At 36.7% G+C, this 18,894-nt stretch overlaps 2 protein-coding genes across 3 annotated transcripts in view; one reads left to right on the top strand and one right to left on the bottom strand.

Moving 5' to 3' along the window:
* The first annotated feature begins 301 nt into the window (after positions 1-301).
* LOC138827823 (olfactory receptor 2B11-like) overlaps positions 302-18,894 on the top strand; it is a 41,778-nt gene continuing 23,185 nt past the window's right edge. Inside the window, exon 1 of one of the 2 annotated variants that reach the window (XM_070023436.1) lies at positions 302-904. In XM_070023436.1, the coding sequence (XP_069879537.1) occupies positions 302-904 (603 nt within the window). Of the gene's footprint in view, positions 1,241-18,894 lie in introns of those variants that run through there. The other variant, XM_070023435.1, reaches the window with a different exon arrangement.
* On the bottom strand, positions 11,672-12,634 carry LOC138827821 (olfactory receptor 2W1). The gene has a single exon (XM_070023434.1). It carries the CDS (start codon positions 12,632-12,634, stop codon positions 11,672-11,674), a length of 963 nt encoding a protein of 320 aa, XP_069879535.1.

Genomic DNA, 18,894 nt, shown 5'->3' with positions numbered 1-18,894 from the left:
TGAAATTTGAAAATGAGAGGACAGACATATCTCTTTTGTGTGTGATCCCTTTGTGTTTGGTCTACATTATCTTAAGGACTCCTTTCTTGTTAGTCGTCTAGTACAATATAAAAAATTGAGATTCAGATTGTTTAGTTCACTGGTGGCTGGGGATTCCCTCTAATTTATGGTGTCAACTGGTTCCATACCCTTCATATCATTTGTCACTCAATTATTTTGTACCTCATCTCTGTGTTTGCATGTCCAAAGCATAGTGGAGTTTTAGCTTATTGTGTCTTTGTCATCATCCTTCTCTAAGATAATGACACTAGTGAATGAGAGTCACCCCAAAGAGTTCATTCTACTAGGCTTTGCTGACCGTCCATGGCTGGAGCTTCCTCTGTTTGTTCTTCTTCTGATCACATACCCCATGGCCTTGCTGGGAAACATCGCCATCATCCTGGTGTCCAGGTTAGACCCCCGTCTCCACAGCCCCATGTATTTCTTCCTCACCAACCTCTCCTTTTTGGACATGTGCTACACCACCAGCATCGTCCCTCTGATGCTTTCCTGCTTGGGAAGCTCTACAAAGATAATCAGCTACACTGCATGTGTGGTTCAGCTTTATTTCTACAGCACAATGGGGGGATCAGAAAGCCTGCTCTTGGCCACGATGTCTTTTGACCGCTATGTGGCCATCTGCAGACCCCTACACTACACCCTCCTCATGAACCAGCGCACCCGCCTCCTCTTAGTTTCCATCGTGTGGTTGGGTGGAATGGCTTTTTCCTTCTCAGAAGTCACAATGACCTTCCAGTTGCCCCTGTGTGGTCACAATCAACTGGATCACTTGGTGTGTGAGATGCCAGTTCTGATCAAGACTGCCTGTGGTGAAAAGGAGGTCAATGAGCTTGCACTCTCTGTGGTATGCATTTTTATATTAGCTGTTCCTCTATGCTTGATTCTGACTTCTTATGCATATATTGGGCGTGCTATATTGAAGATGAAATCTTCTGAAGGAAGGAAAAAGGCCTTTGGGACATGTTCCTCTCATCTCATTGTAGTTCTTTTATTTTATGGCCCAGCCTTTAGCATGTATCTTCAACCTCCTTCCTCCATTTCAGGGGATCAGCCCAAGTTCATGGCTCTCTTCTATGGAGTGGTGACTCCTACCCTCAACCCCTTCATCTATACCCTGAGGAATAAAGATGTGAAGGGGGCATTAGGCAGCCTGGTGAGGGGCATCTTCGCTTCTAAGTGAAAATTTGTAGGCATCAATTTTATTATTTACCAATTAGACCAAATTGATATGGGTTACTCCAACAACGTAAGCTTGTCTCCTAAATCTTTTTCCATTTTATTTTTGTATTTTGAGTCCGGTCGTGGGGCCTGAACTCTGGGCCTGGGCACTGTCCCTCAGCTCTTCAGCTCAAGGCTAGCACTCTACCACTTGAGCCACAGTGCCACTTCCAGCTTTTTTTTTCTGCTTATGTGGTGCTGAGGAATCGAACCCAGGGCCTCATGCATGCAAGGCAAGTGCTCTACCACTGAGCCACCTTCCCAGTCTCATCGTTTTCCATTTTAATCCAGCAGTTTTTAACACAAACATTATGTTTGTGTTGACTTAGTGGCTATTTATCAATATATTGTTCAATCTCTCTTTGTTTGGTTATTTTCAGTAGGTTCCTTTGTTATTGCGTTTTATCTTAATTCCATTGTAACTTGATAAAATATCAGGCTTTTTCTACTTTCTTAAAATGTTAAAGACCTGTTTGTGACTTCAAGTATGATCTATTTTGGGAAAACCTCCATGGGCTTCTGAGAATATTTGCATTCTGCAGCTCCTTATTGGAACATTCTTTGACCTTCACGTACCTGGATATTTACTTCTTACTTTATAAAATATTGCATTTGATCATGACACTTTTATACACATATATAATATTTATTTACTTTTTACTGTATAAAACAATGCATTTGATCACTTTTTACTGTATAAAATGATGCATTTGATCATGACACTTTTATACACATATATAATATACATTTACTTTTTACTGTATAAAACAATGCATTTGATCATGACACTTTTATACACATATATAATATACTTCAATCTTATTTACCCCCAACTATCCTCCCTTGTTTCATTGTCCCCTACTGATGTCATCTCCATATGGCACCCCTTGAATCTTCCTGTCTTTCTGCCTGCATATTTGTTTGTCTTAAGGCTATATTCCACAGGTGAGAGCAAACATAAAATATTGCGCTCATTTTTACTCAGCAAGATGACCCGCAGTTTTTTCCATTTTTGTACAATTGGCAAAATTTTATTAATTTTTGGAGGAATACTTCATTGTATAGATACAATTTCTTTATTCATTCATCCATTGTTGGATAACTAAGATTATTCCATACAATAACCTTCTTAGAACTGAGGCTATAAATATCCAAGTACAACACACACATGTTCATTTAGCACTATTCACAATAGTAGTTTTGATCTATGATCTTCAGATTCTAGCTTCCTCACGTGCTAAGATTATAAGTGTAAGCAATTGGTGCTCAGTTTCTTTATCTTCATTCCTTCTTTTGATGGCACTGGTGATTGAACTCAGAGCCTTGTATGTGCTAGGTAGGTACTATACTTCTTGAGCCACACTTCTTGCTTTAAAGTTCTTTTTGCTTTATTTTTAAAGCAAGTTCTCTAGTTTATACCTGGTCTAAACTTCTATCTGGGACCACAGGCTTGCTGACACCGCAACTGGTTTATTGATTTAGATATAGGGGTTTAGCTAACTCTTTGCCTGGTCTGGCTCTGAACTGTGATCCTCTGAATGAATCTCTGTCAGTTGAGGAACTTGGTTACTAGTGTGAGCCAATGTACACAGCTTATTTCATTTTCATTAAATGTTAAATATTAAAAATATTAGAAATAATATTGTGAAATCTCCTGACCCTGCCTCTCTGTTTAAGTCCTGTAAATTTACCAATGATCTATAGCCATTTATGTTCCTTGATGCCCTCTCTTTCTTACTTTCTGACCGTAAAATTCATGATTGAATTTTATGTTCACCACATATTTTCTTTAGGAAATAACATATAACAGTCTCACATAAGTGAATGTCTAAATACATGTGTTTCAAAATTTACCTGTTTGTAAATGTATATAAAATATACTGCTCTTTGTAAATATTTTGGGGCTGTTTTCACTCAACATTTTGTTACTAAGACATGTCCAATATATTAGTATAATTATGATTCATTTATTTTTCACTGTTATATGATATACCATTGTGGGAACATACAATGTTTATCTTTAACATCTTATTATTTACTCTTATTATTTATCTATTTATAATAATATCTTATATTTACTAGATGATATCCATTGTTTGAATATAGAGTGGTTATCTTAGATAATATCTTATTTACTCATTGATGGGCCTTTTTGTCAATTATAACTTTTTTGTTTTGCTCCTAAGAGTCATTGCTGAACAATTTAGTGTATTTCTCTATTTCTTTTGGGATACATGGGCAACAATGTCTTTTGGGTACATAAAAAAGGAATTTCTGAGTTCTGGAATAGGTAACTACTAACATTTACTAATTTCCTAGCAAAGCAGTCCTTATCAGTGTATCCTGCCTGTATTATTTTCAATATGTGTACATTATCGTCCATTCTAATTTCCTCCAACATGTGATACTGTAGACCTTTAAATTATTGCAAACTAGAGCATACATGCATCCATATAATGGTGGTCTTGACTTTCATTTTCCTAATAACTGCTAGTTTTATATCTTGCTATTCTGACAAGTATTCACAGATCTAAGAGCTTTCTGATGGCATTTTTGGGGTCTTTTTTTTGTGTGTGAGAGTTCTGTAGCTTGACCTCAGGGCCTGGGCACTGTCCCTGAGCTTCTTTGTTCTCAAGGTTAGCTCTCTACCAGTTGAGCCACAGCTCCACTTTTAGCTTTTCTGAGTAGTTTATTGTAGAGAAGAGTCTCATGGACTCTTCTTCGTGGGGTGGCTTTGAACTGCAATCCTCAAATCTCAGCCTTCTGAGTAGCTAGGATAATAGGTGTGATCTACTGGGTCTTTTAAGTGTAGGATTAGATATTATGTGGCTTCATTTTTTCCATTTGTTTCAGTTTTCTTTTTCTTTCCTTACTGTTCTTGTTAAGAATTCATTAAACGTAAGTAGAGAGTTGGCACCCTTGTGTCATTTTCAATTGCAGAGGAAGTACTATCAATTTTTCTGAGTTCTCTATAATGTTGGTTGCACATTTGTTGTATATCGCCTCATTACTTAGAGGGCTGCCCCTTCCTTCCTAGGTTTTCAGGGCTTTTATCACAAAGGGAGTTTGAATATTGTCAAGCACTTTTTCTGCATCTGAGATGGCCATGTGCTTGATTGTAATTATGTGCTGACTCATGTTTATTGATTTGCATGTGCTGGTCTACACTGCCATGACTGGGAAGGAACCATCTTGATCATGGTGTGTGATTTCTTTGATACATTGTTGAATTTGGTTTACAATGATCATATTGTACAATTTTGCATCTAAGTTTATCAAAGAAATTGCTGTATAATATTTTTTGTTTGGTCTTTATCTAGTCTTGTTGTCAGAATAATACTGGATTAAATGGTATGTTTGGTGTCATTCCCACTTTAGTGAATAGATTGAAGAGCACTGGTGGAAGTTCTTGTTCAAAGAACTACTTGAGGGGGGTGGGAGGAGTTGGGGAGGTGGGGAAGAAAGGGATGGTAGGGGCAAAACAAAGGAGAGGGTAACAATGCTCGATAGGAAATGGACTCATTACCTTGTTCATGTAACTGTAATCCCTCTGTACAGTATCTTTACAATAAAATATATTTAATAAAAAAAAGAACTACTTGAATTCTGCAGTGAGCTTTTGAGATTTTCTTTCTGGGAGAACTTCTTGCTATTACTTCAATCTTATTGCTTATTATAGACCTGTTGAAATTTTTATATCCTTTCACTTCATTATACATATGCATATATATATACATATATTTAATTGTTATTGTAAAGGTGATGTACAGAGGGCTTACAGTTATATAAGTCAGGTAATGAATATATTCCTTGCCCTCACTCTCTCCCAGTTTTTTCTTCCTGTACCTACCCTCAAGTTATCTAGCTCATCTTCAACATAGTGTCTAGTGAGTACCACTGCTACATTTGTTAACCCTTTGTCCTACCCTTTCTGTGACACCTTTGCCCTCCTAAAGGTAAATAAACTCACAAACAAGACAAAAGCCAAGAAAACAAAACCAGCAACAAATAAAAATAATTAAACATCTTTTTATTTTTATTTTTATTTATTTATTTTTAAATTTAAAATTTTATTTTATTTTATTTGAGAACATACTGTACAGAGGGGTTACAATTACATGGGCAGGATAATGCATACATTTCTTACCAAGCATTGCAGCCTCCTCCTTTGTTTACCCTTCACCTCCCTTCCCAGCCACCCCCCTCCCCCCCACCCAATCATACCCCCCTCCCCCCCCCCACCGACATTGTAAAGCTGGTTTTGACATGACATTTTGTACTTCTCATTGTTGCAACAGGTCCACCTGTATCCTTAAACGACTTGTTTGTCCCCATCTCCTCCACATGTTATACTGACATCAAATACAGTCAAAGCGGGGGTTACACTGTGGGGGAGGGACATAAAAAGCAACAAAGAAATAATCTTATAAATGCGTTAGAAACACATGCATGAAAGAAACGAAAACATTAAAATACATATTTAAGGGTTCATTTTCCTAACATCACATTATCTGACCTTTTCCGCTTGACTCATACCTATACTAGATATTGCAAATAAGGGAAACCATGGGACCTATGTTTCTTTGGGCCTGGCTTACTTCACTTAATATAATTTTTTCCAAACCTTTCCATTTCCTAACAAATGGGGAAATGTCATTCTTTCTGATGGAGGCATAGAATTCCATTGTGTATATATACCACATTTTCTTGATCCATTCATCTACTGAGGGGCATCTGGGTTGGTTCCATATCTTAGCTATGGTAACTAATGCTGCAATAAACATAGTTGTGCTGGTAGCTTTAGTGTGGTCTTGTTTGTAAACATTTGGGTAAATGCCCAAAAGTGGGATTGCTGGATCATAGGGGAGATTTTTGTGAAGTCTTTTGAGGAACCTCCATACTGCTTTCCAAAGTGGTTGAACAAGTTTACATTCCCACCAACAATGAAGTAAGGTTCCTTTCTGTCCACATCCCCTCCAGCATCTGTTGTTGTTAGAGTTCTTGACTTTTGCTGTTCTAACTGGAGTGAGGTGATATCTCAATGTTGTTTTGATTTGCATTTCTTTTATGGCTAGGGATGTTGAACATTTCTTCATGTGTCTATTGGCCATCCTTCTTTCTTCTTCAGAGAAGCTTCTCTTTAAGTCTTTCGCCCACTTATTTATTGGGCAGTTGTTTCTTTGAGGATTTGTTGTTGGGTGGTTTAATTTTTTGAGTTCCAAGTATATTTTAGATATGAGACCCTTGTCCGTTGTATGGCTAGTAAAGATCTTCTCCCAATCTGTGGGCTTTCTATTGATCTTGCTAGCTATGTCATTTGCCCTGCAGAAGCTCTGCAACCTTATGCAATCCCATTTGTCCAACCTTTCTTTGATTTGTTAAACATCTTTTTAATCTCAGAAAAAATGATTGTATCATTTGTAAGGAAATAGAAAGACTTGGAAAAATTATATTTAAAGTAAGCCCATACCAAAGAAATATAGGTTGTGTGGTTTCCTTCATTTGTTATAACTAAAATGTGTCTATAAATGTACAAGTAAACATCCTGGATGGTAAAAGAAAAAAATATACTGGGACATGATAAATTATATAGGTTTCTAGACATTCACACAGTGAGACCAAAGGAGGATATTCTTTGGAAAGAATCATAATGGCTCAATAGCTATGTGCATATGACCATATAAAATGATGTTCATCAAAATGAACTACAGGAAATGGAAACAAGAGTTTTTTTTTTTAAATTGCACAGTTTTCAATTGTTTTTTTTTTCTTTCATTTTTTCCCCTGGGTTTATTCTGTTTTGTCACTGTTTTTGATTTCTATACACTTTGCCTTATATGTGTTTATCTGATTTGGGGAAGGCAAGAGGAATCACAGAAAGGGTGCAACAAAGTCTGAAGCAATTCAATAGATACTCATGGATGTTGGAAATGAACTTTACAACTTGGGGGCAGGAGGGTTGTGAGGAGGAAAAGTGTGAGAAAATGAGGGAAAGGGGTAACACTGTTCAAAAAGAAATATACTCATTACCTGATTTAGGTAACTTTCACCCCTCTGTACATCACTTATACAATTAAATTTAAATAAATGAAAGAGGTGGACTCACCATTTTGTTGTTCCCCTTCCCTTTCCTAATTTAGATCAACATATATACAATACCCAGGGTACCAAAATCAAATACAGTACAACAGGGGATAAACCATGGGGGGGGGGAAACAAAAACAAATGAGAAATCGTATAGTATATTAGAAACAACAATAACAATGAAAAGGACAAAGACAAAGGGCAAACCAATGCAGTAGTGATACAAGACAATATGTTGGAAAAGAACTGTATAACTTGTAGGGGGAAGATGTGGGCAATGGGGGAAGAGAGAAAAAGGAGAGAGGGTATAACAAGTTTGACATGAAATGTACTCACTACTTTATATATGTGACTATAACCCCTCTGTACATCACCTTGACAATAAAATTACATTTAAAAAGACTTTAAAAATTATATTACCCAAAGTAAATATGAACTAAAGAAACATAAGCTGCATGGTTTCCTCATTTGTAGTAACTAGAATGTGTCTGTAATCTACAAGTAAACACCCTGGGTGACAAAAGACAAAAAATAATAATTCACTGGGAGGTGATAAACAGGTTTCTAGACATTCACACAGTGAAACCGAAGGAGGATATTCTTAGGAGAGGATCACAAAGCCTCAATAGCCATGTGCATATGATCATATAAAATAATATTTATCGAAATAATTTCACTTCACTTTTGATAGTGCATATGTAGCTAGAAGAAATTTATTCATTCCTTTAGGTTTTCAAATTTATTGAAGCATAAAATTTACAAATATTCCCTAATGATTTTCTGAATTTTGTGTGTTGAATATCCTCTTTTTCCTCTGATTTTATTAATTTGCTTTCTCTGTCTCTTTTTTGTTAGTTTTGTTGTTTGTCAATCTTATTTATCTTTTCAAAAAACATACTCTTTTATCAATTGTTTGTAGTGGTCTTTTAGTACCACGTCATTAATTTTCACTTGGATCTTTATTAATTCTGTCTAATAATTTTTGGTTTCTCTGGTTATTATTTGGTAAGGCTTCCAGGTGCTTCAAGGCATCAAATATTATTATGGAGTTCCCAGAAAAAACTCAGTGAAGGAAATAAAAGTCACATAAAGCAGTGAAAATAACTTATCTATTCATTCGTGTTGCACCTAAATCAAACAAATGCAAACTTGTTTTAAGTTTTGTCTTTTCCTTCTATTTATTTATTTATTTACTTATTTATTTGTTCATTTATATATATACTGACCTATTAACTCTCATGCTTACTAGACAGGCACATTTATCACTTGAGTAATGCTCCCAGCTCTGTTTTGCTTGTACAGTCTTAAGTTTTTTTTTTCTAAGATGAGCCTCAGATCATGAGCCTTATACTTATGTCCTCTTGCATATAGCTAGGATGACAAAAAATGTCCTTCATGCTTGGTTTATTGAGATGAAGTACTATTAACTTTTTTTTTTTTGTCAGTCATGGGGCTTGAACTCCGGGGTGCTCCGTTCCTCAGCTCTCCAGCTCAAGGCTAGTGCTCTACCACTTGAGCCACAGTGCTGCTTCTGGTTTTCTGAGTGGTTTATTGGAGATAAGAGTCTCAGGGACTTTCCTGCTCAGGCTGGCTTTGAAATGCAATCCTCAGATCTCAAACTCTTTTTTTTTTTGGGTCTGGTCATGGAGCCTGAAATCTGGGTCTGAGCGCTATCCCTCAGCTCTTCAGCTCAAGGCTAGCATTCTACCACTTGAGCCACAGTGCCACTTCCAGCGTTTTTCTTTCTGCTTATGTGGTGCTGAGGAATCGAACCCAGGGCCTCATGCATGCAAGGCAAGCGCTCTACCACTGAGCCACCATCCCAGCCCCGAGATCTTAAACTCTTGAGTAGCTAGGATTACAGGCATGAGCCATGGGCGCTTGGCCTCTATTAACTTATTTTTTTCAAACCATAATTCATCTGATGTGTCCATAGATCCTCATATGTGTTGATATATTGTCTTGGTCAGAAAAGAAACTTCTCTTGAAGTGGACATTTAACTTAATTATTATTATTATTATTTATGGTTATTGCTTACCTTTTCAAGCCATTTATTATTCTATAGTATGAGACTAGGCTAATCAGCTCACATAAGTGCTAATTATGGAAATTTAGTATATTGAAAGGATATTATCACTGACATAATAATCTAACTATATACATTTTATTCAAGTAAGTAAAAGGGGAATCACATAGTGGAAATATTACTTTAGTTTTTATCCTAAATGCAGGAAAGACTTGACTTATACCAAAAAGAAACTAAAATTAGGCAAACACAGGTAAACGATTACCAGTATACATTGTAGCGTTCATCATAGTTATTATAGTTTTTAGACTTAGATTATTGAAATTAGTGAATGAACTAACTTCATTTATTTGAAGTTAATTAATGTGCCATGATCATTATCTGTTATCAGTCTTACTAGAGTAAGAACATACTTTCCAAATATAATGGTAGGGGTGGATAGCAATACTAATCACACATTAGGACTACAAAATTTGAATTTTTTTCTGTAGGCTGGCTTTATTGGTTGGTGATTTTGGAGACAACTTTAAAAGAAGTAAATGTGGAAGGTAAAGATATCAACAGCATCCTATATCACATTCAGCATATTTGAAGTGAACCATTACTGTGTTGTTTTCTGGTCAATGATTATTTACTGAATAACTCTTCACATTTCACCAGTTATGAGTGATAGAGGAGAAAGTATATTATTTTTCTGTTTGACCAAGCTATCCTAACAAAATGAAAATTTTCTAAAATAATTAAAAGTGTGGTCTTTTAAAAAAGGGTATCAGCTAACAGAAAATATAAAAGTTTAATTAAAAAATTACATTTCTAGCCAGGTGCCAATGGCTCACACCTGTAATCCTAGCTACTCAGAAGGCTGAGAACTGAGGATCATGGTTCAAAGCCACCTTTGGCAAGAAAGCCCGTAAGACTCTTATCTCCAATAAAGCACCAGAAAACCAGCACTGTGGCTCAGTGGTAGAGTGCTCATCTTGAGCTGAAGAGCTGAGGGACAGTGCCCTGGCCCAGAGTTCAAGCCCCAGGACTGACAAAAAAATACATTTCTATGTAAAAGCTCAATACCAAACCAAGGCAAAAGGATCACAAGTGATTCATTTATTTTATGACCTTCCATTATAAACAAATATTACTAAATTTTTCAAAATTCACACCAGCTCGACAATTCATAGGTCTATGTAAAAAACCTAGCTGGTCTCAAACTAGTCATCTCTACTTTCTACTAAAGTTGAGACAATTGTGGAATAAAAATCTCATGAATAAATATGAGATAAGTACTACTTTGTTGTCACCATAAGAACTCTGAAATTTATGTCTTACTTTTTTATATAATGATAAAGTGGTAATAGGCTTAAATAGTACAGACCCTCATGAAAGACTATTTCTTTTGGCAGCACTGGGATTTGAATTGAGGACCTTGTGCTTGTTAGGCAAGCACTCTACCACTTACACCATACCCCGGCTGTTGGTAATTTTAGGTTACTTTTTAGACAGGACTCATGTGCTTTTGCTCAGGCCCCAACAGTGACTGTGATAGGAGGCAGACTTAGGAGGATCAATGCCTCCTAACTAGCTTGAATTACAGGAATGAACTACCTTTAAGAATGAGACTAACATTAAGATGAGGTCTTGCTAACGTTTTGCCAAAACTAACTTCAAATCTTGCTCTTCCCAATCTCCAACTCTCAGGAGACTGGGATTACATATATAGATCACTATGCCTACTTTATAAGAGACAGTGAATTGTTTAAGATGGACCTATGACAATTACAGAGTACACTGTCGCAATCAGATCAAACATATGGAATGTTTAGAAAACATCATGAAACATTTAATATACAAAGTCATTCATTTCATTTGTTATTTCATTTTGTTAATTTCAATTTGTTCATTTATTATTTCATTTTTGTAAAAACCAAATATGAAAACATTTAGGTCTATATTTTGTAACATATGAGCATTAGCATTAAAGTAAAGAAACAAAACAACCAAAGCAGGCTGTGGAATAAATTAAATTCATTCAAGTTTATGTTTAACACTCCTGTATGTTCAATTCTCAGAAAATATAGAATTTCCTAGTGATTTGTGTATCCTGAGGCCATACAAATAATTGGAGGCATAAAAGATCTAACACAATGTTTCTAATATTGTTTGTACCCACAAGTTGATTGTATGTAAGATTATATACATTGATCTATGTGATTGGAGGGTTATTTGTTTCAGTAAAAATGAAAGATAATTATAAAGCATAGAGCATTGCTTTATTTCCTTAATATTTTCTATGATTTCGAGGACCTCTTCAGCTTTGCTGAGTCCTGTTGAACCCTCATCAGCTTCTTCAGAGCATCCTTCATGTCCTTGTTCCTCAAAGTATAGATGAGGGGGTTGAGACTTGGTGTGATAATGGTGTAAAAGAGGGTGAGGAACTTGCCCTGGTCCTTGGAGGCACTGTTACCTGGTTGCAGGTACATGTAGATAATAGTTCCATAAAATATGGACACCACCGTGAGATGAGATCCACAGGTGTTCACTGCTTTGCGCCGTCCTGCCTTTGACTTCATTCTCAGCACAGCTTTGGCAATGTAGCCATAGGATATAAGAATAAGGGCAAGGGGGGTGAGGACAATGACAATGCCCAAGGCAAAAACAGACATTTCCACTGTGGTGGTGTCTACACATGCAATCTTCACCATGGCCGGCAGCTCACACAGGAAATGATCCAGAATGTTGTTTCCACATCTAGGCAAATTCACGGTGAGACTGCATAATACTACAGAATTGGCCAAACTAATACTCCAGACCATGATAATCATCTTGAGACATAGTTGTGGATTCATGATTACAAAATAATGCAAGGGCTTACAAATGGCTGTAAAACGATCATAGGACATGACAGCCAGAAGAAGACATTCAATGGAACCCAACCACATATAAACATAGAGCTGGATGATACAGCCCACATAGCTGATTGTCTTCTCAGGGCCCCACAGGTTAACCAGCATCTGAGGGACAATGCTGGTTGTGAAACATAAGTCTAGGAAAGATAAATTCCTGAGGAAAAAATACATTGGTGTGTGGAGATGAGAATCCAGGAGAGAGGCCAGAATGATAGCTGTGTTCCCCACCAATGTAATAAAGTAGAAGATGGTGACGACTCCTGACAGGATCTTCTCCAGTTTGGGATGGTCAGAGAAGCCAAGCAGAATAAAATTATGTAAAGCACTGTGATTGCTTTGACCCATAGTCCTTCAAAGTCTGTACCCTAGATGGAGAAGAGGAGGATTAAGAGAAGGAAAAGGAAAGTAATTGTAGCAGGAGGAGAAGAACATCAGAAGAAGAAATAATTTGTTCATGTAGGCTCTCTAAATATAACCTGCTAAAACATAGAACTAAAAAAAAAAGAAGCAATTAGGTCAGTAAATTACATCATACTGGAAAAATACTAAGAGAGAAAAGTTGAAAATATCTGTCAAGCAATGCATCTGTTGTAGATTCTGTTATATCAGTCTGTTAAAGGTTAGAATTTACTCTTACCTAGAATATAAATTTTGTGACATGCAAATTTGAAACCTTGGAATTGACATAGTTCTAAAAGATATGACCTTATGATATATTTTTTAAGGAAGCTAGTTAGCATGAAAGAGTGAATATATTCTTTTATTGGTTAGTGCATATACTTTTAAAAGTAAGCTACTGTCAGAGTGAAAGAAACAATTCCTGCTTTCCTATACCTTAGTGAATAGAATCTTCGATCACCAAGCTTATTAAGTAGGAGGTCTGATATTTGTCCTTAGGCTTTTTTTCTCATCCTAAATGTTTCTTATCACTAAATCTTGGAAATTTTAATGCAAAGCGGTTAAAAAATGCACCACCACTATCTTAATCCATACTTCAGACAATCTCTTTTCTAGCTGCTGCTGATAGTGTTTACAGTTTATTTCCCTGTCATGCCTTTATACTATTACAAAATTCAATAGGCTTATTATCCACATTATATCCTTATCATGCCTTTATCCTATTACAAAAATCAATAGGCTTGTTTCCCACACACTGAAAATTATCATCTGCTTTCCATTCTTTTAATAACACTTTTTTTTTGTTATTTTGTGTGCGCTGGTCCTCGGGCTTGAACTTAGGTTCTGGGGGTGTTGTCTTAGCTTATTTTTTCTTCTTCTCAAATCTAGTGCTCTACTACTGGAACCATAGCTCTACTTCCAGCTTTTTAGGTGGTTAATTGAAGATAGAAATTTCACGGACTTTCCTGCCCAGGCTGGCTTCAAACCCTCAGAGCTCAAGTGCCTGAGTAGCTAGGATTACAGGTATGAGCCACCTGAGCCCTGCAACCTGCATTCTTTGGCTCCTGTGTCCTCCTTGTTCTTAGCTCCCAAAATCTTCTGCCCATTTACATTATTTGCCTTATATCAGTTTATTTATTTATTATTTATTTATTTTTTATTGTGAAAATACCATACAGAGGACTTACAATTACATGGGCAAGATAACGAGTTTATTTCTTTTTTTTTTTAATTTAATTTAATTTTATTTGTGAACATACTGTACAGAGGTGTTACAATTACATGGGCAGGATAATGCGTACATTTCTAACCAAGCACTGACGAGTTTATTTCTTATCAAGCATTGTTGCCTCCTCTTTGTTTCCCCTTTCCATCCCTTCCCATCCTCCCCCCACCTCCCCTTATCTGATCCTCCCTCCCCATCAGTTTTTTTTTAAAGAAAACATTTTACAACTTATTTCCTGAACCCCAAGATAGGGACATGAAGGTTTTATCTTTGTTGCTCTTGTTTTTAACATACTTATAATGCACTATGTGATTTTTTTTTGTTTCTCTTGTATGTTCTTCCCCATGGTAGAACCCCTGTTGTCACTGTATTTGATTCCAGTACTCTGCATTTTTTTAATTGTGAAAATACCATACAGAGGGGTTACAATTACGTTGGCAAGGTAATGAGTACCTTGCTTATCAAGCATTGTTGCCTCCTCCTTTGTTTCCCCTTCCCATCCTTTCCCATCTCCCTCCCCCCCCCTTCCCCAGCCAAAGTTGTAAAGGTCGTTTTCCACATAACTTGTACATCTAATTGTTGCAATGGGTCCATCTGTATCCCTATTTAAACGGTTTGTTTTTGCCCTTCCCCTCCACAAATTATACCAACATCAAATACAATGAAAGCAGGGGTTATACCATGGGAGAGGGACATACAAAGCAAGTACTCTGCATTTGTATATACATTTTTTTAATTTGTCGAGGGGAAGGGAAATAAAAAATGCTGAAATAAAGATACAACAAGTTGACCCATTGTAACAATGAGATGTATAAGACAGTATGTTGAAAACAAACTTTACAACTTTGTGGGGGAGGAAGGATTTGGGGAGGTGGGAAGGGAAGGGATGGTAGGGGAAAAGCAAAGGAGTGGGTAACAATGTTCAATAAAAAATGTGCTCTTTACCTTACTTATGTATCAGTAACCCCTCTATACAGCATCTTTACAATAAATATATATTAAAATAAAAAAACTCATTTTCTGGATAACCTTTATTTTGAAACCTCTAAAATGCTTCTTGTGCAAAGAGAGATACTAGAAAATATAGATTTCTTTTGTTTGATTTGTAATACCATGTATGAGGACTTCTTCCAGTGAGTCAGTATAACATAGAGGATAAGAACTTATGCTTCTGTCTTCCCTTTGCCCATTACATGGCTATGTGACCACAGAGAAAGATACAAAACACTGCTGAACTCAGCATTTTCTCAAATAAAAAAGGGTGCTCAGATTAGGAGTGAAAAACCAGATTAGTAATAAATAAAAGGGGCTCAGCATAGTGCTTGTAACATAGTGTGCTTGAATAAATTTTAGTTATCAAAATTATTATTAGAATAAATCAAATTCATTCAATATAAATGTTTAGTATTCTCCCTTGTTGCTAGCCTAAAAAAAACGCTTTTCTTTTTTGTCAGTCATGGGGCCTAAATGCAGGGCCTGGGCTCTGTCCCTGAGCTGTTTTGCTAGCACTCTACCATTTTGAGCCACAACTCCACTTCTGGTTTTCTGGTAATTAATTGAAGAGTCGCACAGACTTTCCTTCCTTGGGCTGTGTTTGAACTGTGATCCCCAGATCTCAGCCTCCTGAGTAGCTAGGATTACAGGTGGGAGCTACACGTTCCTAGCTAGTTTAGAAATCTTAAAGCAGACAAGCTATTTACATTCCCCTCTTAACACCCAAAACATGTCCTATATCTAAAGATATATTGTTTAATGATGAAAAGGCATATATAGGAATGAAAAATCACATTCAGTAACTAGTTAGCATGATTTTACATTAAAAACTTAGACTCATGTTTTGGATCTAAGCTGAATGTGGTAGTAATTAAATGACAGATGAACATGAAATGTAATTAAAATTTTTTTTTTGTCAGTCCTAGGGACTGAGCACTGTCCCTGAGCTTCTTTTTGCTCAAGGCTAGCACTCTACCACTTGAGCCATAGAGCTACTTCCAGCCTTTTCTGTGTATGTGGTACTGAGGAATTGAACCCAGGGCTTCATGCCTGCTAGGCAAGCACTCTACCACTAAGCCACATTCCCAGCCCAAAAATGTGATTTTTTAAAATCTATGTAATACCAAAGACCATATTCAGTTTGCTGAAAGTAATTTAAAACACGGATCTGTTTTTGAAAGGAGATTAGCGTCACTCACTAGCTCTGTACAGATCCAGTGCCCTTAGACTCAAGTGAGCATCTCAGAGCTGCCAAAACCTATAGCAGCCGGGCGCTGGTGGCTCATGCCTGTAATCCTAGCTACTCAGGAGGCTGAGATCTGAGGATCACGGTTCAAAGCCAGCCCAGGCAGGAGAGACCGTGAGACTCCTATCTCCAATAAATCACCAGAAAACCAGAAGTGGCGCTGTAGCTCAAGTGTTAGAGCGCTCGTCTTGAGCTGAAGAGCTGAGGGACAGCGCCCAGGCCCAGAGTTCAAGCCCCACGACTGACAAAAAAAAAAAAAACAAAAAAAAAACAACCTATAGCAATTGGTTAGATGACCAGTGGATCACTGCCAGAGCTACCCATCACACAGAGGTACCTATGAAGACAATCTCCCACCTGAAGGACAATAACAAGAGAAGGCTTCATTCAGTACTACTTTGGGCATTTAAAAGTCCATTTCCCCCCTTCCTCTCCTATTTGGCCTAAACTCATAGTTTGGGCTCGGATCCTGAGTTTCTGTGCTCTGCTTTTGAGCCACAGCTCCACTTCCATCTTTTTTGGTGATTAATTGGAGATAGGAGGCTGTCTGGGCTGGCTTTAAACTTTGACCCTCTGAGCTCTCTTCCTTAGTAGCTAGGATTATAGGTACCAGCCACTGGTGCTGGGTTAGCATTTACAAGTTTGAGAGGAAGGTAGACTTAATGACATTGTCACCACCATTATCATCATCATCATCATCATCATCATCATCATCATCATCATCATCATCATCATCACCACCACCATTATCATCACCAACATGCACAGCACATCCAAAACCACACCTACACCCACTCACCCACACCCAAAGAGGGCTTTTGGAGGTGATAGATTTCTGACAAAGGTTTTGGTGATGTCTTCATATCAAACTCACTGTAAACATAAAATACTTTGAAAGTTTTTTTTTAAAAAATGTCAATCAGCTCAAAAAATATTAGGGGAAGATATTTGGTTGAAAGAAAATATCAAACTTGTGCCTCACCTCTGCACTTTTATTTTCTGTATAGGAATACAATAAGAAGTTTTGCTTTCTGTTGGCTATGCATTTTAAATGTTTTCCTGAAGATTATGAAGAAATTACTCTAAGTTGTGGCCATAATTCAAACATATAATGTTTACAAGACTAGCTGATTAAAATACTGGTTAAAATAGTAGTTTTGAAAATGTTCAAACAAGGACACAGGTTGACCCATTGTAACAATGAGATGTACAAGTCTCTATGTTGAAAACGAACTTTACAACTTGAGGGGAGGGAGGGAAGAGTTGGAGAGGTGGAGAGAGAAGGGGAGGTGGGGGAAAAACAAAGGAGGGGGTAACAATCAATAGGAAATGTACTCATTACCTTACTCATGTAACTGTAATCCCTCTGTACAATATCTTTAAACTACAAATATAAAAAAATAGTTGTTTTGAAAGTGACTTCATGTTTTTCTGAAAATTAAAAACAATAATTTAAGCCTCAGTTCTATTGATTCAATTTGAAAAAAGAAAAATAGTTTTCTAAAATCTGATGCAGCCTCTCATATATCAATTAAGTTCTAAAATATCTGAGCAGAGAAATGAATATTTATTTTGACAGACTTATTAGTGGCGTTATTTGCCTACTGTCTAACAGTAGGCAACCCCACTAATATAATAAAAAATGTCATTTAATAGTACCGATTAAAAAACAAAAGGGAAAATCTTTTTAAAATTACAGCAAATTTCATGCTGTGAATTCCTGAATAATTTTTATGATTACAACAGCTTCCCCATGCTTAGCTAAATCTAGGAAGGGATAGAAATCCTTCTGCTTCATCAAAGTCTTTAAAAATTTTTGTCATTATTTAATTTTCCTATTATTTTTAAGTAGTTGTACCAAGGAGTTCAACAACATAGTTTATGAATATAATGAATCTTGATGAATGTCACCTTTACATCATCCTCCCATATAAAAGTTTTAAGTAAAAAAATCCTTAGATAATTTTAATGTATGACATTAGAAGAGTTATAAATGGTTGGAAAAATCTGAGTCCTTCCTAAACCCTCCATCTTCAAGAACAAAATATTTCTTTTTATTCATTTCTATAATTTTATCCTTTATTTACATCCATGTATGACAGGCTAGTCATACAAACACTCTCTACACGATTGTCTATAAAAGGCAATCATGGAACAATTTACATGTTCATCAAGAAGAAGACAGTCAAGTTGGTCACATCTGTTTACTAGTAAGAAAGAAATGCTTCCAATTCTTCATCTGCTGTTTAATCTTTCTATGATGTTTAATCTGTCTATAAGTTTCTGATCAAGAAATGATTTCATATTTTCTGCTTATACTAAGGAATAATTTTACCCTTTCCTTTATAATGCAGATAAGGGAAGATTTCTTATTTACAATATATTTTTCTCCCCTCAGGCTTCTGAGAGGAAATCTGTCGAATCAGCACACATAGGTATTAAAATCTGTTCTTTAACTTTCTATAGATGCTTCCCAGCCCAAGCACATGATTTTATAAGAGGTATTAGAAATTAACGTTACCACAGTTCACATTGAGCTACCTTGATGTCCTACGTCTACACCAGGGCAGAGTCCTCAGTGTGGAAACAGATACTGTTTAAGCGTTTGCCTTCCATGGCTGCTGCTCTCCCCTGCTTTCCCTGCCATGCCACTGCCAACTCTGCTTGCCCCAAAGTGTGGCCAGGTAGAAATTCCCCTCAGGACTCCTCCTTCTTGACCATGTGACTTCAGGTGAGGAGATG

This window comes from Dipodomys merriami, unplaced genomic scaffold, assembly GCF_024711535.1.
Source record: "Dipodomys merriami isolate MVZ:Mamm:240054 unplaced genomic scaffold, mDipMer1.0.p SCAF_16, whole genome shotgun sequence".
Taxonomy (NCBI): Eukaryota; Metazoa; Chordata; class Mammalia; order Rodentia; family Heteromyidae; genus Dipodomys; species Dipodomys merriami.
The sequence above is the reverse complement of the archived record's forward strand: the minus strand, read 5'-3'. Positions and strand labels throughout refer to the sequence as shown.